Consider the following 26,038-nt stretch of genomic DNA (forward strand, 5'->3'; position numbering starts at 1 on the left):
GAAACCCCTGGTGTAGGGGCCATGAAGGGTTTAGGGGGTGCCGCCCTGAAGGGCACCCCAAGTTCAAGAACGGCTACTCGGGTTGCTACACCAGGCTCAGTTGTGGTTGGTAGGGTGACAGTCGCAGGGGTTGAGACTCCAAAGGACAACCCTAGTATGAGTGCAATTGATGCCACCTCTCAAGGCACAACCCAGGTGGGTACTGACAGAGTTTTGAGCATGGGATCTGGCCCACAGAAGGTCGCCCCAAGTACAGGCAGTACAGATGGAGTAACAATGGTGGAAGTCACCCCAGAGCCAACTGCAAGCCCCTTCTCGATGTTAAGCATTTAAGTACAGATGCCTTAGATGACGCCAGCTACCGTGGTGGCCTCAACCAGGGAGCAGGTAGTGAAGGCCTGGAAGCAGTTAGTGATAAACACTCCAGATGGCGACAAACTAGAGGAGGAGTACCGAAAGACAGCAGCAAGGAAGAAGAGGAGACGGCCGCTCAAGTGTTGGTGGGTCCTCGACAAAGAAGCAGCAACATCGATGCCGCCACTAATGCAGACACAATCCGAAACCAGCAGCCCCCAAAAACCTGCAGCAGAAGGGCTGTGGAAGTCCAAGTCATTGGACGTAATTGTTGTAGATGAGTGCTCCCCAGGGTTAGGGGGATTAACCGATGTGACACCAGCCAGTGCAGTCGATCGGCCACCCCTCACAGTAAGCGATTCCTCCCTGATACCAGTAGGGCAGAAGTCAAGAATTGACATTCAGCCAGTAACCGGCACGCCTAAAGAGGCTGAAAGAACAGCAGCGACCTAGGGCCTCAAAGAAGGTCAGAAAAAGACCCCGGAATACTATCAGGAACTCTTCAATAACATGTTCCAGGAGTACATGGAGGGCAACGCCCTAAAGGTGATGCCAGGGAGATTGGAAGAGATAAAGCAGAGGTCGGTGTCCCTGGTGACGTTCGAGGTAAAAGGAAGGGGTCTCACTGGGGTCTGCAAGGAGAAAATGTTGGAGATACTGAGCAAATTGAATGTCCCCGCCCAGTATGTAATCCGGCGCAGTTATGCCATGTGGGATCTCCTTTTGCCAATGAAAGAGGTGGTGGAGAAGATAGCAAAAGCGGACCTCACATGGAAAAACCTATGAATAAACCGGAATACCGGTCTAAAAGGAGGACTATGGTAACGGTGATGGGCGTGCCATTCTTTTATAGACGAGGACCAGCAGGGAGGCACGATGTCGCAGTTCAGTGAGGTGGAGGGGGTACAGCCGATGATGCCCCCCCCCCCAGAGTGTCAGAACTAGCGACTACAAAATCCAGATGAGGTAGACAGGAAGGAATTTCATTGAATCCCTTCCTAACTAACCTGCGAGGGCTGGCAGATGCTTGTAATAATCGAGGGGAGAAGGCCGCACTGCTGGCATTGCCATAGACTGGGGTATGTGGCAAAATTCTGACCCCAGAAGAAGGCGCCTGAGAACGAAACTGGCAGAGGAAAAGAAGAGTATGAAGTTGTCACGGCGGCCGTAATCAATCACAGCCTACGGTTGGGCGCCTGGACTGGGGTAAACTCCAGGTGTGTTCAGCTGGACGGGTGGCCAAGTTAAGATCTTCGGAGAGTTGTTCGGGCCTGGACTCCAGGTGAAAAGAATTGGTTGGAGGTACAAACGAAGGTCGAGTCGTTAGTAAGGACTTGGATTTGGAGGAAATTGTCCTTGAAGGGTCGTGCTGAGGCATGTGCAACATATTGGTTTCCTCTAATTCTTTACTGCTTGTCTGTTCTTCCCTGCCTGTGGACTGCTGTAAGGCTTTAGAGCGCCTCCTGTTCAAACATTTCTGGATGGGAGGAAAGCCATATGTCCATAGACAGGTCTGTATGTAGAAACTTGGTGAGGGAGGCTTAGGAATACTTGACCTGAAAAATCACAAGCATGCCGAAAGATTGGTGTTCCTGAGTCAGACACTGTTAGAGGAAACGCATTGGGAGCAAGCTTTCCCACTGCTCATATCCACCCCTGCCGCTGAAGGTCACAGAAGACGGGCAGGGGAATTGTGTTTCCTCACCAAATACCAAGCTGCACTTACGGCATTGCCGGGGTCCAGTGACCTTGCTCGGTCTGGGAGAAGGCTATATGAGGATTTAGTGGTGAGATCGCAAATGACTCGCTGGTGAAGCGGCTGCATCTGTCGAGGGGGGAAGTTCTCTCACTGTGGAGTTGGGCACCATCCAGTAGCCATACTAAGAGTTTTTCATAACATGGAGGCTAGTCTGGGACACACTGCCATTCTTTGGCAGACTAGCCAGGGACTGCAAGGATAGAGAATATTATTATCCCCCCTGCCCCGCTGCAATGATGAAGATGAGGAGGAGACGAGAGAAAATGCGTTCTTTCAGTGCAGCAGAGTTCAGAGTCTCTGGGAGTATGTCGGTGAGTTAATGGCTCGCATCGACCCCGAGCAATTGGTACCACTTGATTTAGCATACGTTGTTGACAATGTGGACCCGCCGTTTAGTAGGAAGAAATGGTTGGTTTTTCTAGTGATCCTAGCTATAGCTAGGTTAGTGACGTGGGTTTCACGTCTGAGCATTGTCTATGAGAGGCAATCTGTTTCGGATCACAATCTGGTTGTTTATTTTAAGCATCAACTTAAAATGAAGATCAGATGTGATTGGAAAAGATTGCATAAACTTTGATAGGAGATAGGTGCATAACACTAGTTTGTGCATCTGACGACGAGAAGCTAGATTCGAGTTTGTGTTCCCGCCCTAGTAGTCATTCATTGGATGGTGCTGGAGTCACTTTTTTTTCGGATCCCAGCCCTTGACAAACAAAGTCTTCTTTGTTTCGGGGTAGAGTGTAGTTAGGCAGTATAACCACCTAGAGTGGAAAACAAGTTTTTATTAGGTCTAGACTAGGGTAAGTATGAGTGTTGATCCTGTTCTCGACTCTTTTATTTTTTCATCGGCACTAGGGTAGCTTCCAAAGATGCCCAGTCTACCTGCTTGTTTTGTCCCCGGTCTATCTTACTCCTTACGTATTATATCTTGGAAGACGCCGTTCATCCCTGATGACCCCAACCCTACATTATTTTCTGTGACAATGCTGTCTCTTAAGTCCCCCACTGCTCACTAGGGAACGACCTGCTTGCTTTCACCCCTCTTTTTTTGGGGGGGGGGAAGACAGTGGGTGCTCCATTTGATTATTAGTGAGTAGGTTGGGAGGGTCCCCTTACTAACCTGCCCCCATAGGCATTTTGTTTAGTTGTTTTATTTTTCTTTCTTTTTGGGTGTTTCTTAGTTTGCCCCCTTTCCCTTCATCTCACCACCATTATTAAAAAAAAAAAGGTTTTGTTTGTAAATATAAAGTTTTTTTTTTGTTTTTGTAAATATTTTTTCTTTACAGAATGAATGTCGCCTGCCATCCCGTAAGCTGAGGAATTATAATGATTTTAAATATATCCATGGTAAGAATGAAGGCGTTTTAGCATGATAGTGACTCTAGTGTAGGGACAATTTAATAAAGCACTTGTTTTCATGCAAGTCTAGCTTAGAACAAAGAGCAAAGACCCCCCGCTTACCCCATTTTCCCCTACCGGCCCTGTGGCTAAGCTCCTTAGGACCCCAAATGAGGTCCTGGCAGTAGATAATGCCAGAACTGGCGAGGACCGGGCATGAATCTCAAACACCATATGTGGGGGCAAATCCATTGCTCTTGTAGCAATCAGTTATTGGTCAATGTAGGGGAAACCCTTCATACCAATTGTCACTATCCAGCTCCCCTATTCCCCGGGGAGCTGGTCCCCATTTCCTCTTCACTCTCCATGTTAAAAAACGGCCTTGTGCCTAATTTGCTCAGTGGGGAAGCAAATAAATACTGGCAGTTCCCCCCCCCTGGGCACCAGAGTTCAAGCAAAGACCATATCTGGGGGCAACCTCACATGTAGGACCATCGCTCTTGAAAAAATAAGTTATTGGTCAATGTAGGGGAACCCTTCATACCAACTGTCACTATCTAGCTCTCCTACTCCTCGGGGAGCTGGTCCCCATTTCTCCTTCACTCTCCATATTAAAAAACGGCCTTGTGCCTAATTTGCTCAGTGGGGAAGCAAATAAATCCAGGCAGTTTCGACCATGCCCTGTGGGGGCTGGGCATGAATCTCAAAGACCATATGTGGGGGTGACCCCACATATAAGATCGTTGCTCTTGTAGCAATCAGTTATTGGTCAATGTAGGGAAAACCCTTCATACCAATTGTAACTATCCAGCTCCCCTACTCCCAAGGGAGCTGGTCCCCTTTTACCCTTCGCTCTCCATATTAAAAACGGCCTTGATCCTTATTTGCTCAGTGGGGAAGCAAATAAATACCGGCAGTTTCGCCCTGGGGGTTGGGCATGAATCTCAAAGACCATAATAACCTCATAACCCCACGTATAAGACCATTGCTCTTGTAGCAATCAGTTATTGGTCAATGTAGGGATAACAAATATTCTCTTGAGAAAATAGGAATTTTTTTATTTCATTCTCTAATTCTCCAGCGACATAAATTTGCTGAAAGTGTAGTGCATGCTTTAGATTGGGTTAGATTTCATACTATAGGTTCAAAACGAAATAGGATTACTAGAGTGATCTCCAATGAAATGGTTGTGTGTTTCCAATGACAATTAAGAGCATCATTAGTGCAACCATAAATATGTATGGATGTGGTCCTTGGCTGTCATTCTGCTATTAAAAAAGATTTGAGATATTCTCCAGCTGAACTGCTATACAGCACTAGACTTGCATTACCTGGTTATATGTTCACTCGTTTAGATTCATCTGTCATTAATTTGGAAGACTTAAATGCTACTTCAACAGTTTTCTGCCTATGAACATTCATTTTAATAATGAATCAGTTGTCCCAAACCAGACATTGCATCATGGATTCATGCTTTTATAAGGAATCCTTACTCATATCACGTGATCATGCGAAATCAAACATTTTCACTGTAGATGTATAAGTTGACAGACTAAAACAAACATTTTTAGATAATTAAACTCAGGAATCCCCCGTTTCACCCATAATAATTTTTCCTGAACAAAATAATAAGAAAACTCCAGAAAACGCTATTCGCACCACACATTGTGGTAGACATGCCTATTGGCCAATAAAATTGTACTTTGAACATCTGTTCATCTGAACATTTACATTTTCCGAAAAATGATTTACCCCTTTTATGAGATGTGTAAATTTTAAAAGAAAATTTTTCTCTTTTCAGCAAAAGAACATTTTGCTTTTTTGGTAAAAGAACATTATCACATTACAAAGTCATATTTGATCAAACTGAATAATTATTTACCCTATGGATACAATTTTCATGTTAATTCAAATATATTGGCTTTGAAGGAAAATCTCCTCTGTGTAGAACTAAGGCTTGTATCATGTGTGCCTGTCTTTCATAATAACGATTTGTACTTTTTCTGATTGTGAGCTTCAAGCGACTTCTTTTATTTATTTGGATGAAAGAAATGCCATGATTAAGCAAACAGGTCTGTAATCAACATTCATGGTAGGGGAACTTAAAGATGTCTGACTTCGTAAGTTTACCTGATAAATTTGGCAACACTCTAGACTGATATTTAGATAGGGAATGCTGACAATCTTATGGCTGTTTTGATATCTGTTCATTATCTCCATTTCAGAGGATCTAAGCTTTCCATGTCATGCTGACCTAGTGCCCGTTTGAACTTATTAGAGAGTTAGGAAAAATCTTGATGCTACTTTCCTCTTGACCTTTGGGTTGAGTAACTCAGTGATGAAAATACCCATGTGCCTGTGGGTAACAGTCCATCGACTGGAATTGGAATCAGCTTTTTTTCTTACCAGTCAGAAAAACACCTTGGCATATTAAGAACCGAAAGTGATTCTGTATGCAAGCCAAACCCCTAGTTAAATTGAATGTTGGTACTCACAGGTAGAGAGGAAAGTATTGCCACTTGTTTGGGCATATGAGAAATTGCAGATTGGAGTTTATATACTTACCAACATTGAAACATGTACTAGAATAGAGAGATGAATACTCTGGCTGCAACCATATCGTCCATACGGTTTTATAATAATGAAGAATACAAAAATAGTAATTATAAAAGACATGATAAGATCGCAATTGTCCATGAAAGACAAATAAGAATGAGTGGAACAAAACTCAGGCTCAGGATGAAGTGGTCAGGCCTGGAAAAAGAGGTGGGGATGTTTGATCATGTAAGGGATGCCAGCTTGTCTCTCATTCAACATTGGAACTATGATACTACAAAGTATGTGTGATGACGAGAAATTGTTGGAAAAAAATGCATAGCCTCTTCCCGCTCTTCTTTCTCCCTGGTGACATTAAGAAAGAGTGAGAAAGCATGATATGCTATTGTTGCATTTCTCTCTTCTTCTTTCTCTCTGGTAAATATTGGTCAGTGACATACATCCTGGTGATATAGTGCTGCAAAAAAGCCCTTGGCAAACTTGCAACAGAGTTTAACTCCAACCCTCGTGAGAATGGTTGAAAAAGAGCAACAGTGTCCTAGCAAAGATAACTGACAGAAACACTGTATATGTGAAACATCACCGAAGTTTAAAGATATCACCAAAGACAAAATATTAAAAAAAGCTAACAAAAAGCTGCGAAAAGATGTTGAAATACCAAGTCATTAAAAAAAGGTGAGAAAAGATGTTGAAATACCAAGTCATTAAAAAAAGCTGAGAAAAGATGTTGAAATACCAAGTCATTAAAAAAAGCTGAGAAAAGATGTTGAAATACCAAGTCATTAAAAAAAGGTGAGAAAAGATGTTGAAATACCAAGTCATTAAAAAAAGCTGAGAAAAGATGTTGAAATACCAAGTCATTAAAAAAAGGTGAGAAAAGATGTTGAAATACCAAGTCATTAAAAAAAGCTGAGAAAAGATGTTGAAATACCAAGTCATTAAAAAAAGGTGAGAAAAGATGTTGAAATACCAAGTCATTAAAAAAAGGTGAGAAAAGATGTTGAAATACCAAGTCATTAAAAAAAGCTGAGAAAAGATGTTGAAATACCAAGTCATTAAAAAAAGCTGAGAAAAGATGTTGAAATACCAAGTCATTAAAAAAGGTGAGAAAAGATGTTGAAATACCAAGTCATTAAAAAAGGTGAGAAAAGATGTTGAAATACCAAGTCATTAAAAAAGGTGAGAAAAGATGTTGAAATACCAAGTCATTAAAAAAAGCTGAGAAAAGATGTTGAAATACCAAGTCATTAAAAAAAGGTGAGAAAAGATGTTGAAATACCAAGTCATTAAAAAAAGCTGAGAAAAGATGTTGAAATACCAAGTCATTAAAAAAAGTTGAGAAAAGATGTTGAAATACCAAGTCATTAAAAAAAGATGAGAAAAGATGTTAAAATACCAAGTCATTAAAAAAAGGCTGAGAAAAGATGTTGAAATACCAAGTCATTAAAAAAAGTTGAGAAAAGATGTTGAAATACCAAGTCATTAAAAAAAGCTGAGAAAAGATGTTGAAATACCAAGTCATTAAAAAAGGTGAGAAAAGATGTTGAAATACCAAGTCATTAAAAAAAGGTGAGAAAAGATGTTGAAATACCAAGTCATTAAAAAAAGGTGAGAAAAGATGTTGAAATACCAAGTCATTAAAAAAAGGCTGAGAAAAGATGTTGAAATACCAAGTCATTAAAAAAAGCTGAGAAAAGATGTTGAAATACCAAGTCATTAAAAAAGGTGAGAAAAGATGTTGAAATACCAAGTCATTAAAAAAAGCTGAGAAAAGATGTTGAAATACCAAGTCATTAAAAAAAGGTGAGAAAAGATGTTGAAATACCAAGTCATTAAAAAAAGCTGAGAAAAGATGTTGAAATACCAAGTCATTAAAAAAAGGTGAGAAAAGATGTTGAAATACCAAGTCATTAAAAAAAGGTGAGAAAAGATGTTGAAATACCAAGTCATTAAAAAAAGCTGAGAAAAGATGTTGAAATACCAAGTCATTAAAAAAAGGTGAGAGAGAAAAGTCATTTTGACTAAAGTTAACACTTTATACAGTCTAACATCAAAAGTGAATTTAAGATGTTTTATTACCGCACAAGCAGAAAGGCCATGCATATAAAATAAACAGTCGGTTCTTTGATATGACAGGGGTGCATTAGAAATTAATATTTCTGTTTAGAACACAACTGAACTTGACTTTAGCATTTTAACCTTCAATTCAAACCATTATATAAAAATCAAATCAAATCAACAATATGGCATCTACAGTGTAATGTAAACTACAATGCTTTGTGAACTAAGTCAGTGTAGAAAAGAGTGTGAAGCTCCCTCCCGGTGCACTGCCGTGGGTCCCCAACTAGGGCAGGCAATTAGTCGATTTGATTGCAAAATGGGCGATTTCACTGAATTCAATGACAATAAAATATAGGAAGGTAAAACATTCGTTGATCATCTTTTCATACCGGCCGACGTCGGACCTCAATGCTAGTATAATATAAACTGGTAAATATAAACACCATTCATTGAATTGTGGGAAATAAAGTTGATTAAGATCTTTAATGACATGTTGTTAACACGTATTACGAATACGCATTGTTAACACATATTTATAACATGCATTGTTAACACATAATTCTAAAACGCATTGTTAACAGGTATTTCTAATGCGCATTGTAAACACATATTCCTAACATGCATTGTTAACATATATTTCTAACACGCATTGTTAACACGTATTTCTAACACGCATTGTTAACATGTATTTTTAACACGCATTGTTAACATATTTTTCTCACATGCATTGTTAACATATATTTCTAACACACATTGTTAACACATATTTCTAACAGACCTTGTTAACACATATTTCTAAACACATATTGTTAACACATATTTCTGACACACATTGTTAACACGTATTTCAAACACACATTTTAAACATGTATTTCAAACACACATTGTAAACATGTATTTCTAACACACATTGTAAACACGTATTTCAAACACAAATTGTAAACATGTATTTCAAACCGGCGTTGTTAACACATATTTCTAACACGCATTATTAACATGTATTTGCAACACGCATTGTTAACATGTATTTCTAACACGCATGGTTAACACATATCAAACATGCATTGTTAACATTTATTTATAACACCCATTTCTAACATGTATTGTTAACACGTATTTCTAACACACATTGAAAACACGTATTGGTAACACGCATTGTCACACGTATTTCTAATGCGCATTGTTAACACGTATTTCTAATGCTCATTGTTAACACGTATTTCTAACATGCATTGTTAACACGTATTTCTAATGCGTATTGTTGACACGTAATTCTTACCACACATTGTTCACATGTATTCCAAACACGGGTTGCTAACATTTATTTCTAACACGCATTGTTAACACGTATTTCTAACACACATTGTTAACCTATATTTCTAACACGCATTGTAAACATTTATTTATAACACAGATTGTTAACACGTATTTCTAACATGCATGGTTAACATGTATGTCGAACACATATTGTTAACACATATTTCTAACATGCATGGTTAACATGTATTTCGAATACACATTGTTAACACGTATTTCTAACACACATTGCGTCCATGTATTTCTAACACACATTGTTTACATATAATTTTAACATGCATTGTAAACACGTATTTTTAACATGCATTTTTACACGTATTTCTAACACGCATCCTTAACACATATTTCTAACACGCATGGTTAACGCATATTTTTTACAAGCATTGTTAATACATATTTCACACAGACATTGCTTACATGTATTTCGAACACACATTGTTAATACATATTTGTAATCCACATTATTAACGCGTATTTCTTACACACAATGTTAACATGTATTTCTAACATGCATTGTTAATACGTATATCTAACACGCATTGTTAACTCATATTACTAATACACATTTTTAACACGTATTTCTAACACACATTGTTAACATGTATTTCTTACACTCATTGTTAATATGTCTTTCGAACATGCATTGTTAATATGTATTTGGAACATGCATTGTTGACATGTATTTGTAATATGCATTGTTAACATGTGTTTTTAACATGCATTGTTAACATGTATTTCTAACACGCATTGTTAACATGTGTTTTTAACATGTATTGTTAACATGTATTTCTTACACACATTGTGACCACGTATTTGTTACACACATTGTTAACTTGTATTTCTAACACGCTGAACATGTCTCAACTGTACATCGCGTGGTATTGTGAAAATTTTCGTATTGTAAATTTTACAGGTGTCATCCAACTGTAGGTTGACTGCCATTTCCTGTTAGGGGAGAATGTTGGAATTTTTTCTGTTTTTACACCAACAATTGTATACCCCCCCCCCCCCGTGTATATACTTATATTTTTTATGCTGGTTCATGATTTATATTTATATATATTGTTTTATTGGATTGGGTTTCGTGTCTTTTTTTTTGTACGAAACTACCACGATTTTGAATAAAACCCTGCTAGCTCTGTTGTGCTGAGATCCAAGAGAAGAGGCCTTCCTTTTCGAATTCACCAGCTAGGCAGGAGGACGTGCATCCCATCAGCTGAGCGTGAATCCTAAAGCCTTTCCCTCCAAGGAGAAGAACTGTACAACGCAGTAGACGTGACGAGGCGGTTCTCCTTTCAACTTCTATTGGGCACTGCTACGGAGAGAATGTCTTCAGGAAAAGAAACTCAAATTCAAAGAATGTCACCTGAAGTGATACAAGCTTCACAGACCCTTTCCAAAGACTTGGAGCAAGTATCGAGCCTTTAATTTAACGAATTTAAAAGCTGCTTGAACTTTGAACGTTATTTTTGTGAGTACGTTCCTTTATTTAAGGCTTTATTTCGGAAGTACTTCTACTTTTAATATTTTCTGTGGTAGTCGGGTTATCAAACGACCCTTCCTTTAAAACATTGTTTTATATAGAAGAACCAGCATTTTTTGTTTTGTGTTTCTGTAATATTTTGAGTGTGTTTTGTCTACGTTATTTTGGCGTTTCTTGTTAATGCCGGCAAAGGGAAACAATTTGCAACTGTTTTCTGTAAATAAAACCAATTTTTCATTTCAAACAAGACCTGTGTTAACTTCTTTACCCCCATTTCTTTCTTAATTTTATCCTCTTTTTTTTTTTTGTTCACGCGTCGAATTTATCTGGAAACAAGATAAAATTACGACAACATGTATTTGTAACACAGATTGTTAACACGTATTTCTTACACGCATTGTTTGCATGTATTTCTAACAGGCATTGTGAACATGTATTTGCAGCACGTATTGTTTAACACGTATTTTAAAATGACTTTCTCACATGTATATTTAGCATGCATTGTTAACGTATTTGTAACATGCATTGTTAACAGGTATTTCTAACATGCATTGTTAACAGGTATTTGTAACATGCATTGTTAACAGGTATTTCTAACATGCATTGTTAACAGGTATTTCTAACAGGCATTGTTAACATGTATTTCTTACACACATTGTTAACATATATATCTTGCACATATTGTTAAAACGTACTTCTAACACACATTGTTAACACGTATTTTTAACACACATTGTTAAAACGTTGTCCTAACAGACATTGTTAATACGTATTTCTTAACACATATTTCTTACACGCATGGTTAACACGTATTTCTAACACACATTGTTAACAGGTGTTTCTAACACACATTGTTAAAACGTACAGACATTGTTCACAAGTATTCCTAACACGCATTGTAAACAGTTATATGTAACATGCATTGTAAACATGTATTTCTAACACGCATTTTAATTTCTGACATGCATTGTTAACATACATTTCAAACACGTATTGTTAACACCTATTTCGAGCACATTGTTTACATGTACTTCGAACACACATTGTAAACATGTATTTCTAACATGCATTGTTAACACATATTTCTAACACACATTGTTAACATGTATTTCTTACACATATTGTTAACATGTATTCCTAACACACATTGTAAATAAGTATTTATAACACACATTTTTAACACATATTTCTAACACGCATTGTTAACACATATTTCGGTACTAGTGCATGAGCTGGCCTGGGAGTGGCTTATCACTCGCTCGGATTTCTCCGTAAAATGACGTCACATGCTGCCATCTGACGGAGAAAATGGACGAGGGGTGGGGGTGGGGGGCTTACAGAGAGAGAAAACGCGAAAAAATAAATGGCCGACAGGGGGGGGGGGACTAGCAGCGCCAAATACAAGTTTCCAGAATATTTCAACACGAAACTGTTTGAAAAAATTAATTATAGCATTTTCTTTAATTACTATAAAATTAATATAGTGGTAAAATTATTTAAAAAAAAAAACAGGTCAAATTCACGAAATTAGCCATTAAAAGAATAATAAATGGTAACATTATTAATAAAAGTTACTTTCCAACTTATCTGCATCATTCGTTGGTATTTTTAAGTAGTTTTAAGTGCTTTTTATTTCATATCGAATGTTAGAGCGGTTTTCGGCTAACCTTGCGAAGTTCTGAAATGCCATAAAACATACCCCGTTTTTTTTTTGTTTTTTTTAAAATAATTACTACTTTTTTAAATAGAAAAATGAATGATGCAGGTAAGTTGCAAAGTAATTTTTATTGCCAAATAATAACAGAAAAACGTACCGTAATTATTTTTCACATGCATGGGAGTCAAATAGAAGAAAACTTGTCGTAATGTTTTCAAGGGAAAAAGCTAAAAAAAAAAAAAAAAATGGACGACTGGGGGGGGGGGCGCTAGCAGCAGCAGCGCCAAATACAAGTTTCCAGAATATTTCCTGCTTGAAAAATTAATTATCAGATAACACCGACCACTCTAATTTGTTTTTTTTTATAGGTAATTGAGGTCGCTGACAACGAATCTGATAGTCAAACTTGGGGCAAATTTACCGTTTGCATGGTATTTACCCCTGAACCCACGAACTACTTTTGACCATTTTGCAGCTTCCGTTTATGCTACGCTGTAGCATAAACGACGGCAGGGGGGGATGTCATGTTGGGGCGCGCGCGTTTATGCTACAGCGTAGCATAAACGGAAGCTGCAAAATGGTCAAAAGTAGTTCGTGGGTTCAGGGGTAAATACCATGCAAACGGTAAATTTGCCCCAAGTTTGACTATCAGATTCGTTGTCAGCGATCTCAATTACCTATAAAAAAAAAACAAATTAGAGTGGTCGGTGTTATCTGATAATTAATTTTTCAAGCAGGAAATATTCTGGAAACTTGTATTTGGCGCTGCTGCTGCTAGCGCCCCCCCCCCCGAGTCGTCCATTTTTTTTTTGTTTAGCTTTTTCCCTTGAAAACATTACGACAAATTTTCTTCTATTTGACTCCCATGCATGTGAAAAATAATTACGGTAAGTTTTCCTGTTATTATTTGACAATAAAAATTACTTTGCAACTTATCTGCATCATTCATTTTTCTATTTAAAAAAGTAGTAATTATTTAAAAAAAAAAAACAAAAAAAACGGGGTATGTTTTATGGCATTTCAGAACTTCGCAAGGTTAGCCGAAAACCGCTCTAACATTCGATATGAAATAAAAAGCACTTAAAACTAATAAAAATACCAACGAATGATGCAGATAAGTTGGAAAGTAACTTTTATTGATAATGTTACCATTTATTATTCTTTTAATGGCTAATTTCGTGAATTTGACCTTTTTTGAAATGGTTTGGCTTCTGTTTTCTTTGTTTGTTTTTTTTTAAATAATTTTACCACTATATTAATTTTATAGTAATTAAAGAAAATGCTATAATTAATTTTTTCAAACAGTTTCGTGTTGAAATATTCTGGAAACTTGTATTTGGCGCTGCTAGCCCCCCCCCCCTGTCGGCCATTTATTTTTCCGCGTTTTCTCTCTCTGTAAGCCCCCCACCCCCACCCCTCGTCCATTTTCTCCGTCAGATGGCAGCATGTGACGTCATTTTACGGAGAAATCCGAGCGAGTGATAAGCCACGCCCAGGCCAGCTCATGCACTAGTACCGAAATATTTCTAACACACAATGTTAACACGTATTTGTAACACACATTGTAAACATATATTTCTAACACTCATTGTCACACGTCTTTCTAACATGCATTGTTAGCACGTATTTCTAACATGCATTGTTAGCACGTATTTCTAACATGCATTCTTAACACGTATTTCTAACATGCATTCTTAACACATATTTGTTACACGCATTGTTTACACGTATCTGTTACACATATTGTTAAAATGTATTTCTAACACGCATTGTTAACACGTATTGTTTACATTTATTTCGAACACATATTATTAACACATATTAGTAACACACATTGTTGACGCGTATTACTAACGCAGATGCACATGCATTTGTAACACACATTGTTAACACATATTTCTTACATGCATTGTTAACACGTAATTCTAACACTCCTGTATTTCTAACACGCAATTTAAACACGTATTTCTAATACACATTGTAAACATGTATTTCTAACACGCATTTTACACGTATTTCTAACACACATTTTTAACACGTATTTCTAACATGCATTTTAACACGTATTTGTAACATGAATTGTTAACAGGGATTGCTAATACACATTATTAACATGTATTCCTACCATGCGTTGTGTTTACATGTATTTCTAAGACACCTTGATAACAAGTATTTGTAACACACATTGTAAACACGTATTTGTAACCCGCATTGTTAACACATATTTCTAACACACATGCTTAACACGTATTTCTAACACACATTGTAAACACGTATTCCTAACACGCAATTGTAAATGTATTTCAAACACGCAGTGTAAACATATATTTCTAATACGCATTAATGACATGTATTTCTTACACACATTGTTAACACGTTTTTCTAACACATATTTTAACATGTATTTCTAACACACATTGTTAACAGGTATTTCTCACATGCATTGTTAACACATATTTTGAAGCACATTTGTAACACGTATCTATAACACATATAGTTTACATTTATTTCAAACACACATTGTTAACATGTATTTCTAACGCGCATTGTTAACAGGTATTTCTAACACGCATTGTTAACAGGTATTTCTAGCACTCATTTTTTTGTAACATGCATTGTAAACACGTATTTGTAACATGCATTGTTAACACACATTTCTAACACACCTTGTTAACACATATTGCTAACACGGATTTCTAACACACATTGTTAACATGCATTTCAAACACATACTGTTAACATGTATTTTCAACTCGCATTGTTAACATGTATTTCTTACACGGAAGATTAACATATATTTCTAACTCACGCATTTTAACACATATTTGTAACATATATTGTTAAATCGTATTTGTGACATGCATTGTAAACTCGTATTTGTAACATGCATTGTAAACTCGTATTTGTAACATGCATTGTTAACACGTATTCTAACGCACATTGTTAACACATATTTCTAACATGCATTATTTACATGCATTTCTAACACGTATTGTTTACACGTATTTGTAATATATATTTATAATACATATTTCTAACACATTTTTAACAAGTATTTAACCCACGCATTGTTAACATGTATTTTTAACAGGCATTGTTTACATGTATTTGTTAAAACCTATTTCTAACACGAATTGTTAACACGTATTTCTAATACGCATTATTAACATGTATTGCTAACACACATTGTTAAAACGTATTTCTAACACACATTGTTAACATGTATTTGTAACACACCCGTAATGTAATATCATGTATTTCTAACACGCATTGTTAACACATGTTTCTAACATGCATTGTTAACACGTATTTGTAACACCCATTGTTAACACATAATTATAACACACATGTTTGCATGTAGTTCTAACATGCATTGTTAATACATATTTCTAACACGCATGGTTTACATGTATTTCTAACACACATTGTTAACACGTATTTCTAACACGCATTATTAACATTTATTTGTAATGTGCATTGTAAACACGTATTCCTAACGCGCATTATTAACATATATTTCTCAGGCGCATTGTTAACACGTATTCGTAACACACATTGTTTACAAATATTTCTAACACACAATGGTAAAATGTATTTCTAACACGCATTGTTAACACGTATTTCTTACACAAATTGTTAACACATATTTCTTACACGCATTGTTAACATGTATTACTAACACACCTTGTTACCACGTATTTGTAACACACATTGTTAACATGCATCTCTAACACACATTGTTAACACGTATCTCTAACATATATTGTTTACATGTATTTCTAACACGTATTGTTAACAAGTATTTGTAACCCTCATTGGTAATATCTATTTCTAACACACATTGTTTACACATATTTCTAATACACATTGTTTACATATATTTCTTAACACATATTGTTACACCGTATTTCTAACACACATTGTTTACATGTTTTTTCAAACATGCATTGTTAAACTGTATTTCTAACAAGCATTGTTAACACGTATGTCTAACACAAATTGTTAACATGTATTTCTAACACACATTCTATACACGTATTTCTAAGTAACATTGTTAACATGTATTCCTAACATACATTGTTTACATGCGTTTCTAACACGCATTGTTTACACAAATTTTTAATGCGCATTTGTAACACACATTGTTAACACGCATTTCTAACACACGTTGTAAACATGCATTTCTAACACATATTGTTAACACATATTTCTAACACTCATGGTTTACACGTATTTCTAACATGCATTGTTGACATGTATTTCTAACACTCATTTTTTATATATTTCTGACACACATTTTTAACATGTATGTATAACATGCATTGTAAACATGTATTTCTAACACACATTGTTTTCACGCTTTTTCAAACTCACATTGCATGCATTGGTAACACGTATTTGTAACACAAATAGTTAACACATATTTTTAATACGCATTGTAAACACGTATTTCTAACACGCATTGTTAACATGGATTTCTAACATGCATTGTTAACACATATTCCTAACACACAATGGTAAAACGTATTTCTAACACACGTTAACATGTATTTCGAACACGCATTGTTAACATGCATTTCTAACACACATTGTTAACATGCATTTCTAACACACATTGTTAACATGCATTTCTAACACACATTGTTAACATGCATTTCTAACACACATTGTTAACATGTATTTTAACAAACATTGTTAACACCTATCTAACATACATTGTTAACACATATTTCTAACACACATTGTTAACACATATTTCTAACACACATTGTTAACACATATTTTTAACACGCATTGTTTCCACATATGTTTAAGTCGCATTGTTAACATGTATTTCTAACATACATTGTTAACACATATTTCTAACACGCATTGTTAACACGTATTTGTAACACACATTGGTCACACATATTGGTAAAACGCCCTGTTAATACCTATTTCTAACACCCATTTTAACACATATTTCTTACACGTATTGCTAACACACATTGTTATCACGTATTGGTAAAATGCCTTGAAGAGTAATCTTCAACCACCAACATAAACTCCTCAGAATTCCACAATTGAATTAATATTTTCAATTAATTACAACTTACATTTATATTTGGGCCCTCAGCATCACTCATTTGTACAGTTTGTCCACTCTGCAATTGGAATGGTTTGGATGCTGACTTCTCGGATATTTTCCACACTCCAATGTTGAGATTCTCTGTCTCTTGAACCACTGGATCTCCATCCAGCACAACCAATGAAGACATTGCTTTGCTTACTTTATCGATTGTTTTGAGCATCGCAGAGACAGCCGATTTGGACTAGAAATTAATAGAGAGTGAGAAAAAGAGATATATCATCTATTAGAGGAAAACTATCATGTATAGGTAGTATAAAATTATTGCATTTAATACATTTCTGTAGCGGAAAGGGCGGCGGCATAAATGGGAAATTGTTCAATGTGTGAAACTTGTTCCATAACAACAAAAAATGAATGTGATGAACGTTACAAATTATGAGAAAAAAAAATGAACCTGTATCTGCAATAAAATATAAAGTTTTTAATTTCAAAGAAAGATATATACATCTTTTAAGAAATAATTAATGATTAAATGAAACATTAAGAAAGGATGGGCCGTTATCAGGTGATGGTGGTGTTGATGGCTGGAATGTCCTCTAGTCTTTCATCGAAAGTTATTTATTTTTATGCTACTGCTGTCTCTGATGGCTGACAGAAAACAGCCATAGAGTAATGAATATTGCTGCCGATACTGTGGGGATGATAGCAGAAGTATGTGTAAACAATCATGATTATTATTGTAGTAGGCAGATGAGAAACAAGTGTCATCCGTTTGTTGTTGTCATTGTGGACGATAGTTGTGAAAGTCTAGTTGGTCGCTATCATGGTGAATGATGCCGAGTGATCTGGCACGGATTTTTGTGTAAGAGGCTACCAGCAGAGGTTGAATTGGTTGATTTGCCGAGGGTAGGTCGGTGGGGAAGTAAGGAGTGCTGGTAGCTGTGACCAACACGGCCGGTGGTCCGTTAATCAAAGAACCTGAGTGCCTATTCCTTACAAGTTAAATAGACATTTCAGTCACGCGTGAATCTCGTTGACTGAGAGTTGGAGTAGATAAAAAGGGGTGGCCGCTCTACTGTTGTTGTAGTAGTTGTTGCTGTCTTTTAGACAAATTACACTTCGACCATCGTTACCCATTTGTTACTTTTACAAGGAAAGACTGCTTGTAAGCAACGTCGACATTTCGTTGCAAGACTTAAACCGTCTTTTCTTCCCCTCCCCCCTACTCGTCGGTATGCTAATTCCGACAAAATACAATCTTTTTGTACTACCAGATCATCTACTGTTAATGCTTTTTTATTGAGTTCTCGTCGACATATGAGTGACATATTCCCTTTTTGACATGATGCAACGAGGAGAGTCAATACTTACATTAAATATTTTAAACAATATGTAATCTTCAGGGTTGAATTTTCGGGTAACCAGACATGTACTGCTACAATGTTAAGAATCAAATGAACGGACCACGCATTCCTCAAGCAACTTCATCAAATTATTAAACGATATGAATACGAGTGTTGAAGAGATGATGATAACCAATCTTTTTATATTTGGTATTAATATATATCAATATAGAAATCCTTAAGTGAGGAAGGGAGAGATATGACTGTCACAACAGCGTTTGGTATAGCAAAGATGGTGGAAGCCACAACTAAATAATTATTGAAGAAAGTGTCTGACAAAGGGAAAAACGTGTATTATATGGAATAAAAAGGGGGGAAAAAAGAATGACGAAGACAAAATAGCACAAAAAAAACAAGACTATACACACGGTAACGCAAAATAGAAGCAACAATTTATGTTCTGTGGTTTAAAATTATCAATGCAATTATTTGCACCTGCATGAATGAATTGAGTCAAGAAGAATGAATTGCGGAGAAGTGAGAGTCGAGTGTTTTGTTGCAAAAGGAACATTTAAAACCTTGTGTGATTGTTATCAATTTATCTTTTTTCAAATTAAGTTGCACCTTTTATTGCCGCAGAGGCATATGCTTGATTAAAAATTGGTAACAAACGGGAGCTATGTACTAACTTCTATACATTTAAAATCTAAATTACACAAAACCGCTGTGTGACTATTCGCTTTTGAAGGAGCAACAATTAAATAGAAAAGGATATATCAGCTAGGAGTAATGTTGGCAGATTTGTTGGCACAACATTCCATGTAAATTCTGAGGGACCAATATTGCTAGAACTGCAAACATTATTTAATGTTTATCAATAGAGCCTGATACGCCAGTCACAAATTACCCTATAATACAGAAGAACTCTACTCCAAGATCGAGACCTCTTCACAGCAACAAACCAATTCCAGTATGAAGATCGAGTTTGAAAAGAGATCTACTGACAAGGAACCAAATAATTAGGAATTTTTCCAACATATTCAAAGTACACAACATAGAGTCATACCTTAATGAAAGACAAGTATCTCGCGAGTGGGTCTAAATACTATGCATGTGGAAAATAGGGACATTGGAAGAATGTGTGAATCACTTCAGAGGATTCAAAGAAAACAAACTTATAGACCAGCCTGACTCCCAAGACCATTTACCACAAAGCAAAGTCGCCGATGGAATTATGACCTTGACCTTCACTGAGGTGCACGACTTATATGACCTTCACCGAGGTGCGGTACTTGAAACAAAACAAAAAAAAAACAGCTTCTTAATCAACTGTTAACGCACGCGTCACTGTAACGTCCAATGACAACAACAACAACCTTCTCACTCGACCTGCCTTTTATACCACTCTCTTAATCCCTCCTCTTGCGTATGCGCTCGGAGATTCCTGACAACCTCGAGACTTCCACTTATAAAAACCCAAGTTTTGTTGTCGCGCATGCCTACACAAGGCACAAACACGTGGGCATTTGTTTTGTTGGTAAGTACTACATTCTCCCCTGATCTGATGATCATATAGAGTGCACTCCGGGGGTGGCCTCTTAGTTTGTTGGCTTCTGCGAAGGGTGGTATTTACAATCTCGGATTCAGGTTCTGGTTCTGGTTCTGGTTCTGGTTCTGAACATGCCTGATCAGACAAACTACAACTACCACTCTCTTGCTCAGTGACCTCACTCATCAGCAGCTCATCATCTGATGATTCATCGCTCTCTGTAGTTGTGGGATGTACTTCACTAGCTGGGCGAAGATCGCGCACATGGCGTGGGGTTCCATCAACAAGGACTGACTGCTGGCTGACCACTCCAGATATTCGTCCTCGCTTGAACTTGGTGGTGCACTGGTTTCCAGGGGGTCTAATCCCTTACCTTGTATTTGTCATGACTCTCCTCATCGATTGGCTGGACAGTGTCAATGCCCTTTATCCTAACACGGTATGTGTGTATGGCATTGGCCGGTGCTGTTGTTAGTGCATTCCCATCCTTTGGTGTGATGTTATACCAATACGTGGCCTCCGTAATGGTGCATTGCTTTCTGGCAGCAATTCTCTTGATGCTGCAATGGCTCCTCTCAGCAATGCCATTCCCTGATGGCACATGAGCACATCGCAGTCGTAGTTGGACACCCCACTCATTCAACAACTGCCGAACTTGGTGGCTACAAAAAGCAGCATCGTTGTCCGTCAATATCTCTTTTTCCAGCGCACCTCGCTCAGAAAAGATAGATGACAGTTGGCGGACAACATTCGCTGAGTCTTGCCTTGTCATTTGCCACCACACCGCAAAACGAGTGGGTCCACAGTCGATAAGGATTAGAAAGGGCTTACCACTGTAATGGGTAATATCCATCGCTACTTGTTGCCACACATGCTCAACTTCCAATCGCCCCTTCTGCCATTGCTCAGGTGCAGGATCAATAGACTGGCATGCCTCACAGTGCTTGATGATCTGCCTGACATCCGCCCTTGTCACTGCCGGGTCCACACGCCTTGCAAAATATAGAGTTCTTTTGATACCTGGATGTCCACTCTGCACATGAATTCTTTGTATTTGGCATGAGCTAATCGCGCCAACTGCGCAAGATCGAGCAGCGAACTCCATGCCTGTCTTCACAGCTTCATACCATTTGTGAGGCACATGGGTTAGTTGGTCTGCACGATTACAGTGTGATGCTACGAGCGTTACACTCACCGACAGGTCATACTCTGATACCAGACTCTTTAGGGTGTTTAGCCTCCGCCGGATTAACATCTCACTGGCTGCCTTAGTGCGGACTCTCGTTCATCCCGAAAGAGTGTCAGACACCCAGTGGTAGACGCAGAGAGAATCCGTGTACAAGTGCAACTTCTTTGACTGCCGTTGCAGTGCTAGATTTAAACCCTTCACAACAGCATCCAGTTCCGCCAGGTTGATGTGTTGAGCATCATTCACAGGTCGCAGCCAGCACGCGTCTTCAATTACGTTTGGCACTCATGATGGTGTGTGAGCACCAGGATTGAGACGAGCTGAACAAGGCACTTGGTCCACGTACACATTTATTGTCGGTTGCGCCTCAATTAAATCTTGTCCGGGGAACAGGGCGGCGCTGACGTCCTGCCTCCTGATGCATTTCCCGCACAATTTTGGGATAAATGTCCTTAACTGCCACATTGGAAACAGCAAGTTTCTTCAGCTCCGCGAAGAAGACATCCACGGTTTCTCCTGGCATGAGCTTCCTAGAGGCAAATGTTTCGTAGGTCGTGCAGGGATCCATGGCAAATGCCTTGTATAAAGCATTTTTTATACAGGTAACATCAGCCTTCTCCACGGCACTAAGTTGCTAATATACACTCAGGGCGCCTCCAGCCAATCTCAGGGGAATCACGGTATGCACCCCCTTTACTTCACAGAGATTGCAGGTCAGCTCAACTCTTTCAACCCAGTCGACAACAGAAGTGGATCCATCGAATTCGTGTATCAGTTTTAAATCAACTTTGCCCCAGCCATAGTTGTCCAGGAAAAGAGACAAAACGAAATAGCCGAAATAGCTTATGACTGAGGTGCACGACTTATATGACCTTCACCGAGGTGCGCGACTTAACACAAAAAAAAACAGCTTCTTAATCAACTGCTAACGCACGTGTCACTGTAACGTCCAATGACAACAACAACAGCAACAACCTTCTCACTCGACCTGCCTTTTATACCACTCTCTCAATCCCTCCTCTTGCGCATGCGCCCGAACCTTGGATTAACCACTAAGGAGGCTGTCCTATCAGCAGGTGCAAAGTACTGGGGCTACTGTATTGCAATTTGGTGAATGGATTCTGGACCATGCAGTAGCTTCTGGTGGGGCCTCTCAATGCCATACTAGTGGGTAATTGTTACGGCTTTACCTTATCATTAGCTACAAATAAAAAAAAAAAAAATTCTTTGTTTCTTTTTTTCTCTTAGTTTCCCCTCTCTGTCCTGCTCTTAATAAAGCTGACGACCTAGTCCATAAATTCCAAAATTTCATCATGACAAGTTTCAAGAAAAAATACACGATTAAACCCGGTTCTCCAACTTCCAACGTAGACCCCTACTACCATGTCTCCTTCTCCAACATCAGGGGTCTACATTCTAACCTTCCAGAGGTTGAAACCCACAGGAGACTAAACCAGACCTTTTATTTTTAAGTGAAACTGGCATTGGACAGGCTATTTCCCTAGAAGAGTTCGCAATTAAAGGATACTTTAACTTAACTTCTAAATCTGACCCCCAAGATCGCCATGGGCATGGAATATGTGCCTATATTAAAGATAGCTTTCCATGTGGTACATCTCCAGGGAAGATCCTAACTTACCCTATATGTGCTTCCGGGTTGCTTTAGCTCACATTACTGCATTTATATTTACTCTCTATCGCCCCCACAACAGCGGAGTTACTATCTTTAAAAGCATATCTGAGAAAATTGACCAAGTCCTATCTGCTTATCCTTCAGCTAACATTCACGTAGGTGGAGACTATAATGTTCACAATGTCGAATGGTTGACCCACTCAAATAAGACCGATGATGAGGGGAGGTTCTGTCATGATTTCTCCATTGCCTATGACCTCACTCAGATTGTTCAGGAACCCACCCGTGTGCCCAACAATGACGGCCAGTATGCGAGCCTACTAGACCTTTTTCTCACAACTTGTCCTGAACTATGTTCAGTTTCTGTTCTGTCGCCTCTTGGATCTTCTGACCACTCTATTGTATCAATTAAGATAAAAATGAAATGTAATATGTCCCCAGACGTACCTCTCCATCGTACAGTATATCGATACACTAAGGCTGACTGGGATAGCTTCCGTACATTTATATCTGATCTACCTCTGCATTCCATGTTTAAAAAGGATGTGGCCTCTATAGTATTAGACCTGACGGAATGGTTAATTGTAGGTATTGACCGTTTCATACCCTCGAAAAAGTTTCAGCAAAAACCTAACAGCCAGCCATGGTTCTCTCCAGAATGTGTTGCTGCCATTGCACACAGAAATCACTTTTTCCACTGCTTCCAACGTAATAGATGTATGGAAACTAAACCCGCTTTCAGGACTGCCAGCAACCATTGTAAGAAAGTAATAAAGAATGCAAGAGAGTTGTATGCTCAATCTGTTAAGTCCAAAGTAGCTGAGCAGCGGCTTGGTTCCCACCAGTTTTGGCAAATAGCAAACAGAATCCTGAACAGAAGCGTGCGCTCCATCCAAACTATTATCAATGGACCTGAGGTAATCTCGTCAGCATCAGATAAAGCCAAACTCTTTGTCAAGAACTTTGCAGCTAATTCTACCCTTTGCGACCAAGGCCGCCAACCTCCAATATTTCCTCCTGTATCAGAAAACACGCTATGTGATATACGTATATCTGTACGTGATGTTGCCAAGCTAATCAAAAACCTTGATTCCAGTAAAGCAACTGGCCCTGACGGTATTCCAATTATAGTACTCATAAAACTTCAACCTGAACTAGCGCCCATACTTACAAAACTGTTTAAACGTTGTCTTAAGGAGAATAGTTTCCCATCTCCCTGGAAAATCTCATCAGTATGCCCTGTATTTAAGAATTCAGGTGATCGCTCATCCCCCTCTCAGTACAGGCCAATAAGTCTCCTGTGCGTCATGAGTAAGTTGCTGGAATCTGTGTTAAATACAGAAGTAATCAACCATCTCAGCAAAAATAACCTTCTTAGTGACACTCAATATGGTTTCCGTTCTGCTAGATCTACAGCAGATGTGCTTACAGTTATATCTCATAGGATTAGCAAATCTCTCGACGGAGGCAACCTTTCTAGGGCAATTGCTCTTGACATATCTAAGGCCTTTGATAGGGTATGGCATAAAGGTTTACTTCACAAGATCTCCAGCTATGGTATAGCTGGAAATGTCTTCTCAATTATTAAATCATTTCTTTCTGATAGGTTCATAAGAGTAGTAGTTGAGGGGCAAAAATCAGAAGCTCACAGTATTAATGCCGGTGTCCCTCAGGGGTCCATCCTGGGCCCAACTCTTTTCCTGATCTACATTAATGATCTTCCAAATCACATCCTTACATCATTTGTAGACATTTATGCTGACGACACTACCATTTATGGTAGCACATCTAAGACAGTAAACGACCAAGTTCTCTCCAATTCTCTCTCCTCTTATCTTGAGCACATAGTACAATGGGGAAAGGAGTGGCTGGTTAGTTTTAATGCATCTAAAACCAAGCTTCTCTCTTTACATCATCAACATTCTGATCCACATCTGGCATCAATTGAAATGAATGGCTCTCGTCTTCAGGAGGCCTCAAGTTTTGACAAGCTTCTGGGCTTAACCATTACTCCTGATCTTAAATGGAACATGTACATCAAATCTGTTGCCAAGGCTGCTGGAAAAATGGTGGGATCTTTCTATCGATCCGGTAAATATCTCACTGCTGATGCTATTCTCTATCTATATAAGAGCCAGGTACATTCAAGGATGGAATACTGTTGCCACATCTGGGCAGGAGCTGCTAGAAAGGACTTGTCCTGCCTTGATAGAATTCAAAATAGACTTCGTAGCCTCGTAGGAGATGTCCTTTTCTCTTCCTTGCAACCTCTATCTCACAGAAGAGATGTTGCGAGTTTGTCTCTGATGCATCGTTATTTTCATGGAAAGTGTTCGACTAAGCTTCAATCTATGGTCCCCCCCTCGCCAAACTTTCACAAGAAACACTCGTCTAGCTGTACACACTATCAATAATTCCCCCCACTCTTTATCTGTGCCTAAACCTAAGCGTAGATTCCATGAACAAAGCTTCTTTCTTAGAACTGCACGCCTGTGGAATTGTCTTCCGTTTTCCGGCTGACTACAATATGGTTGTGTTCAAGTCTAACGTAAATAAGTTCTTGATGAGCCGTTCCATATAAGTTATCAAATTTAGCAAATTTTCATTACTAATGATTATTATGTTTCCAATTTCTACTGTACACTCTTTAACCCTTATCCTTGAGTGGCCTCTTGGCCTTGATAAGTGGTGATGCCTATGTAAAAAAAAAAAAAAGATTCCTTACAAC

General features: G+C 38.2%; 1 protein-coding gene across 1 annotated transcript in view; it reads right to left on the bottom strand.

Moving 5' to 3' along the window:
• Positions 1–1,525: 1,525 nt before the first annotated feature.
• LOC145292253 (uncharacterized) overlaps positions 1,526–26,038 on the bottom strand; it is a 94,389-nt gene continuing 69,876 nt past the window's right edge. The window contains exons 3-4 of the mRNA XM_080138574.1: positions 17,622–17,837; positions 1,526–1,831 (exon numbers count right to left, since the gene is read on the bottom strand). Of these exons, the coding sequence (XP_079994700.1) occupies positions 1,526–1,831; positions 17,622–17,837 (522 nt within the window). The remainder of the gene's footprint in view (positions 1,832–17,621; positions 17,838–26,038) is intronic.

Source organism: Euprymna scolopes, chromosome 13, assembly GCF_053919585.1.
Source record: "Euprymna scolopes isolate OS-2025 chromosome 13, ASM5391958v1, whole genome shotgun sequence".
Classification (NCBI taxonomy): Eukaryota; Metazoa; Mollusca; class Cephalopoda; order Sepiida; family Sepiolidae; genus Euprymna; species Euprymna scolopes.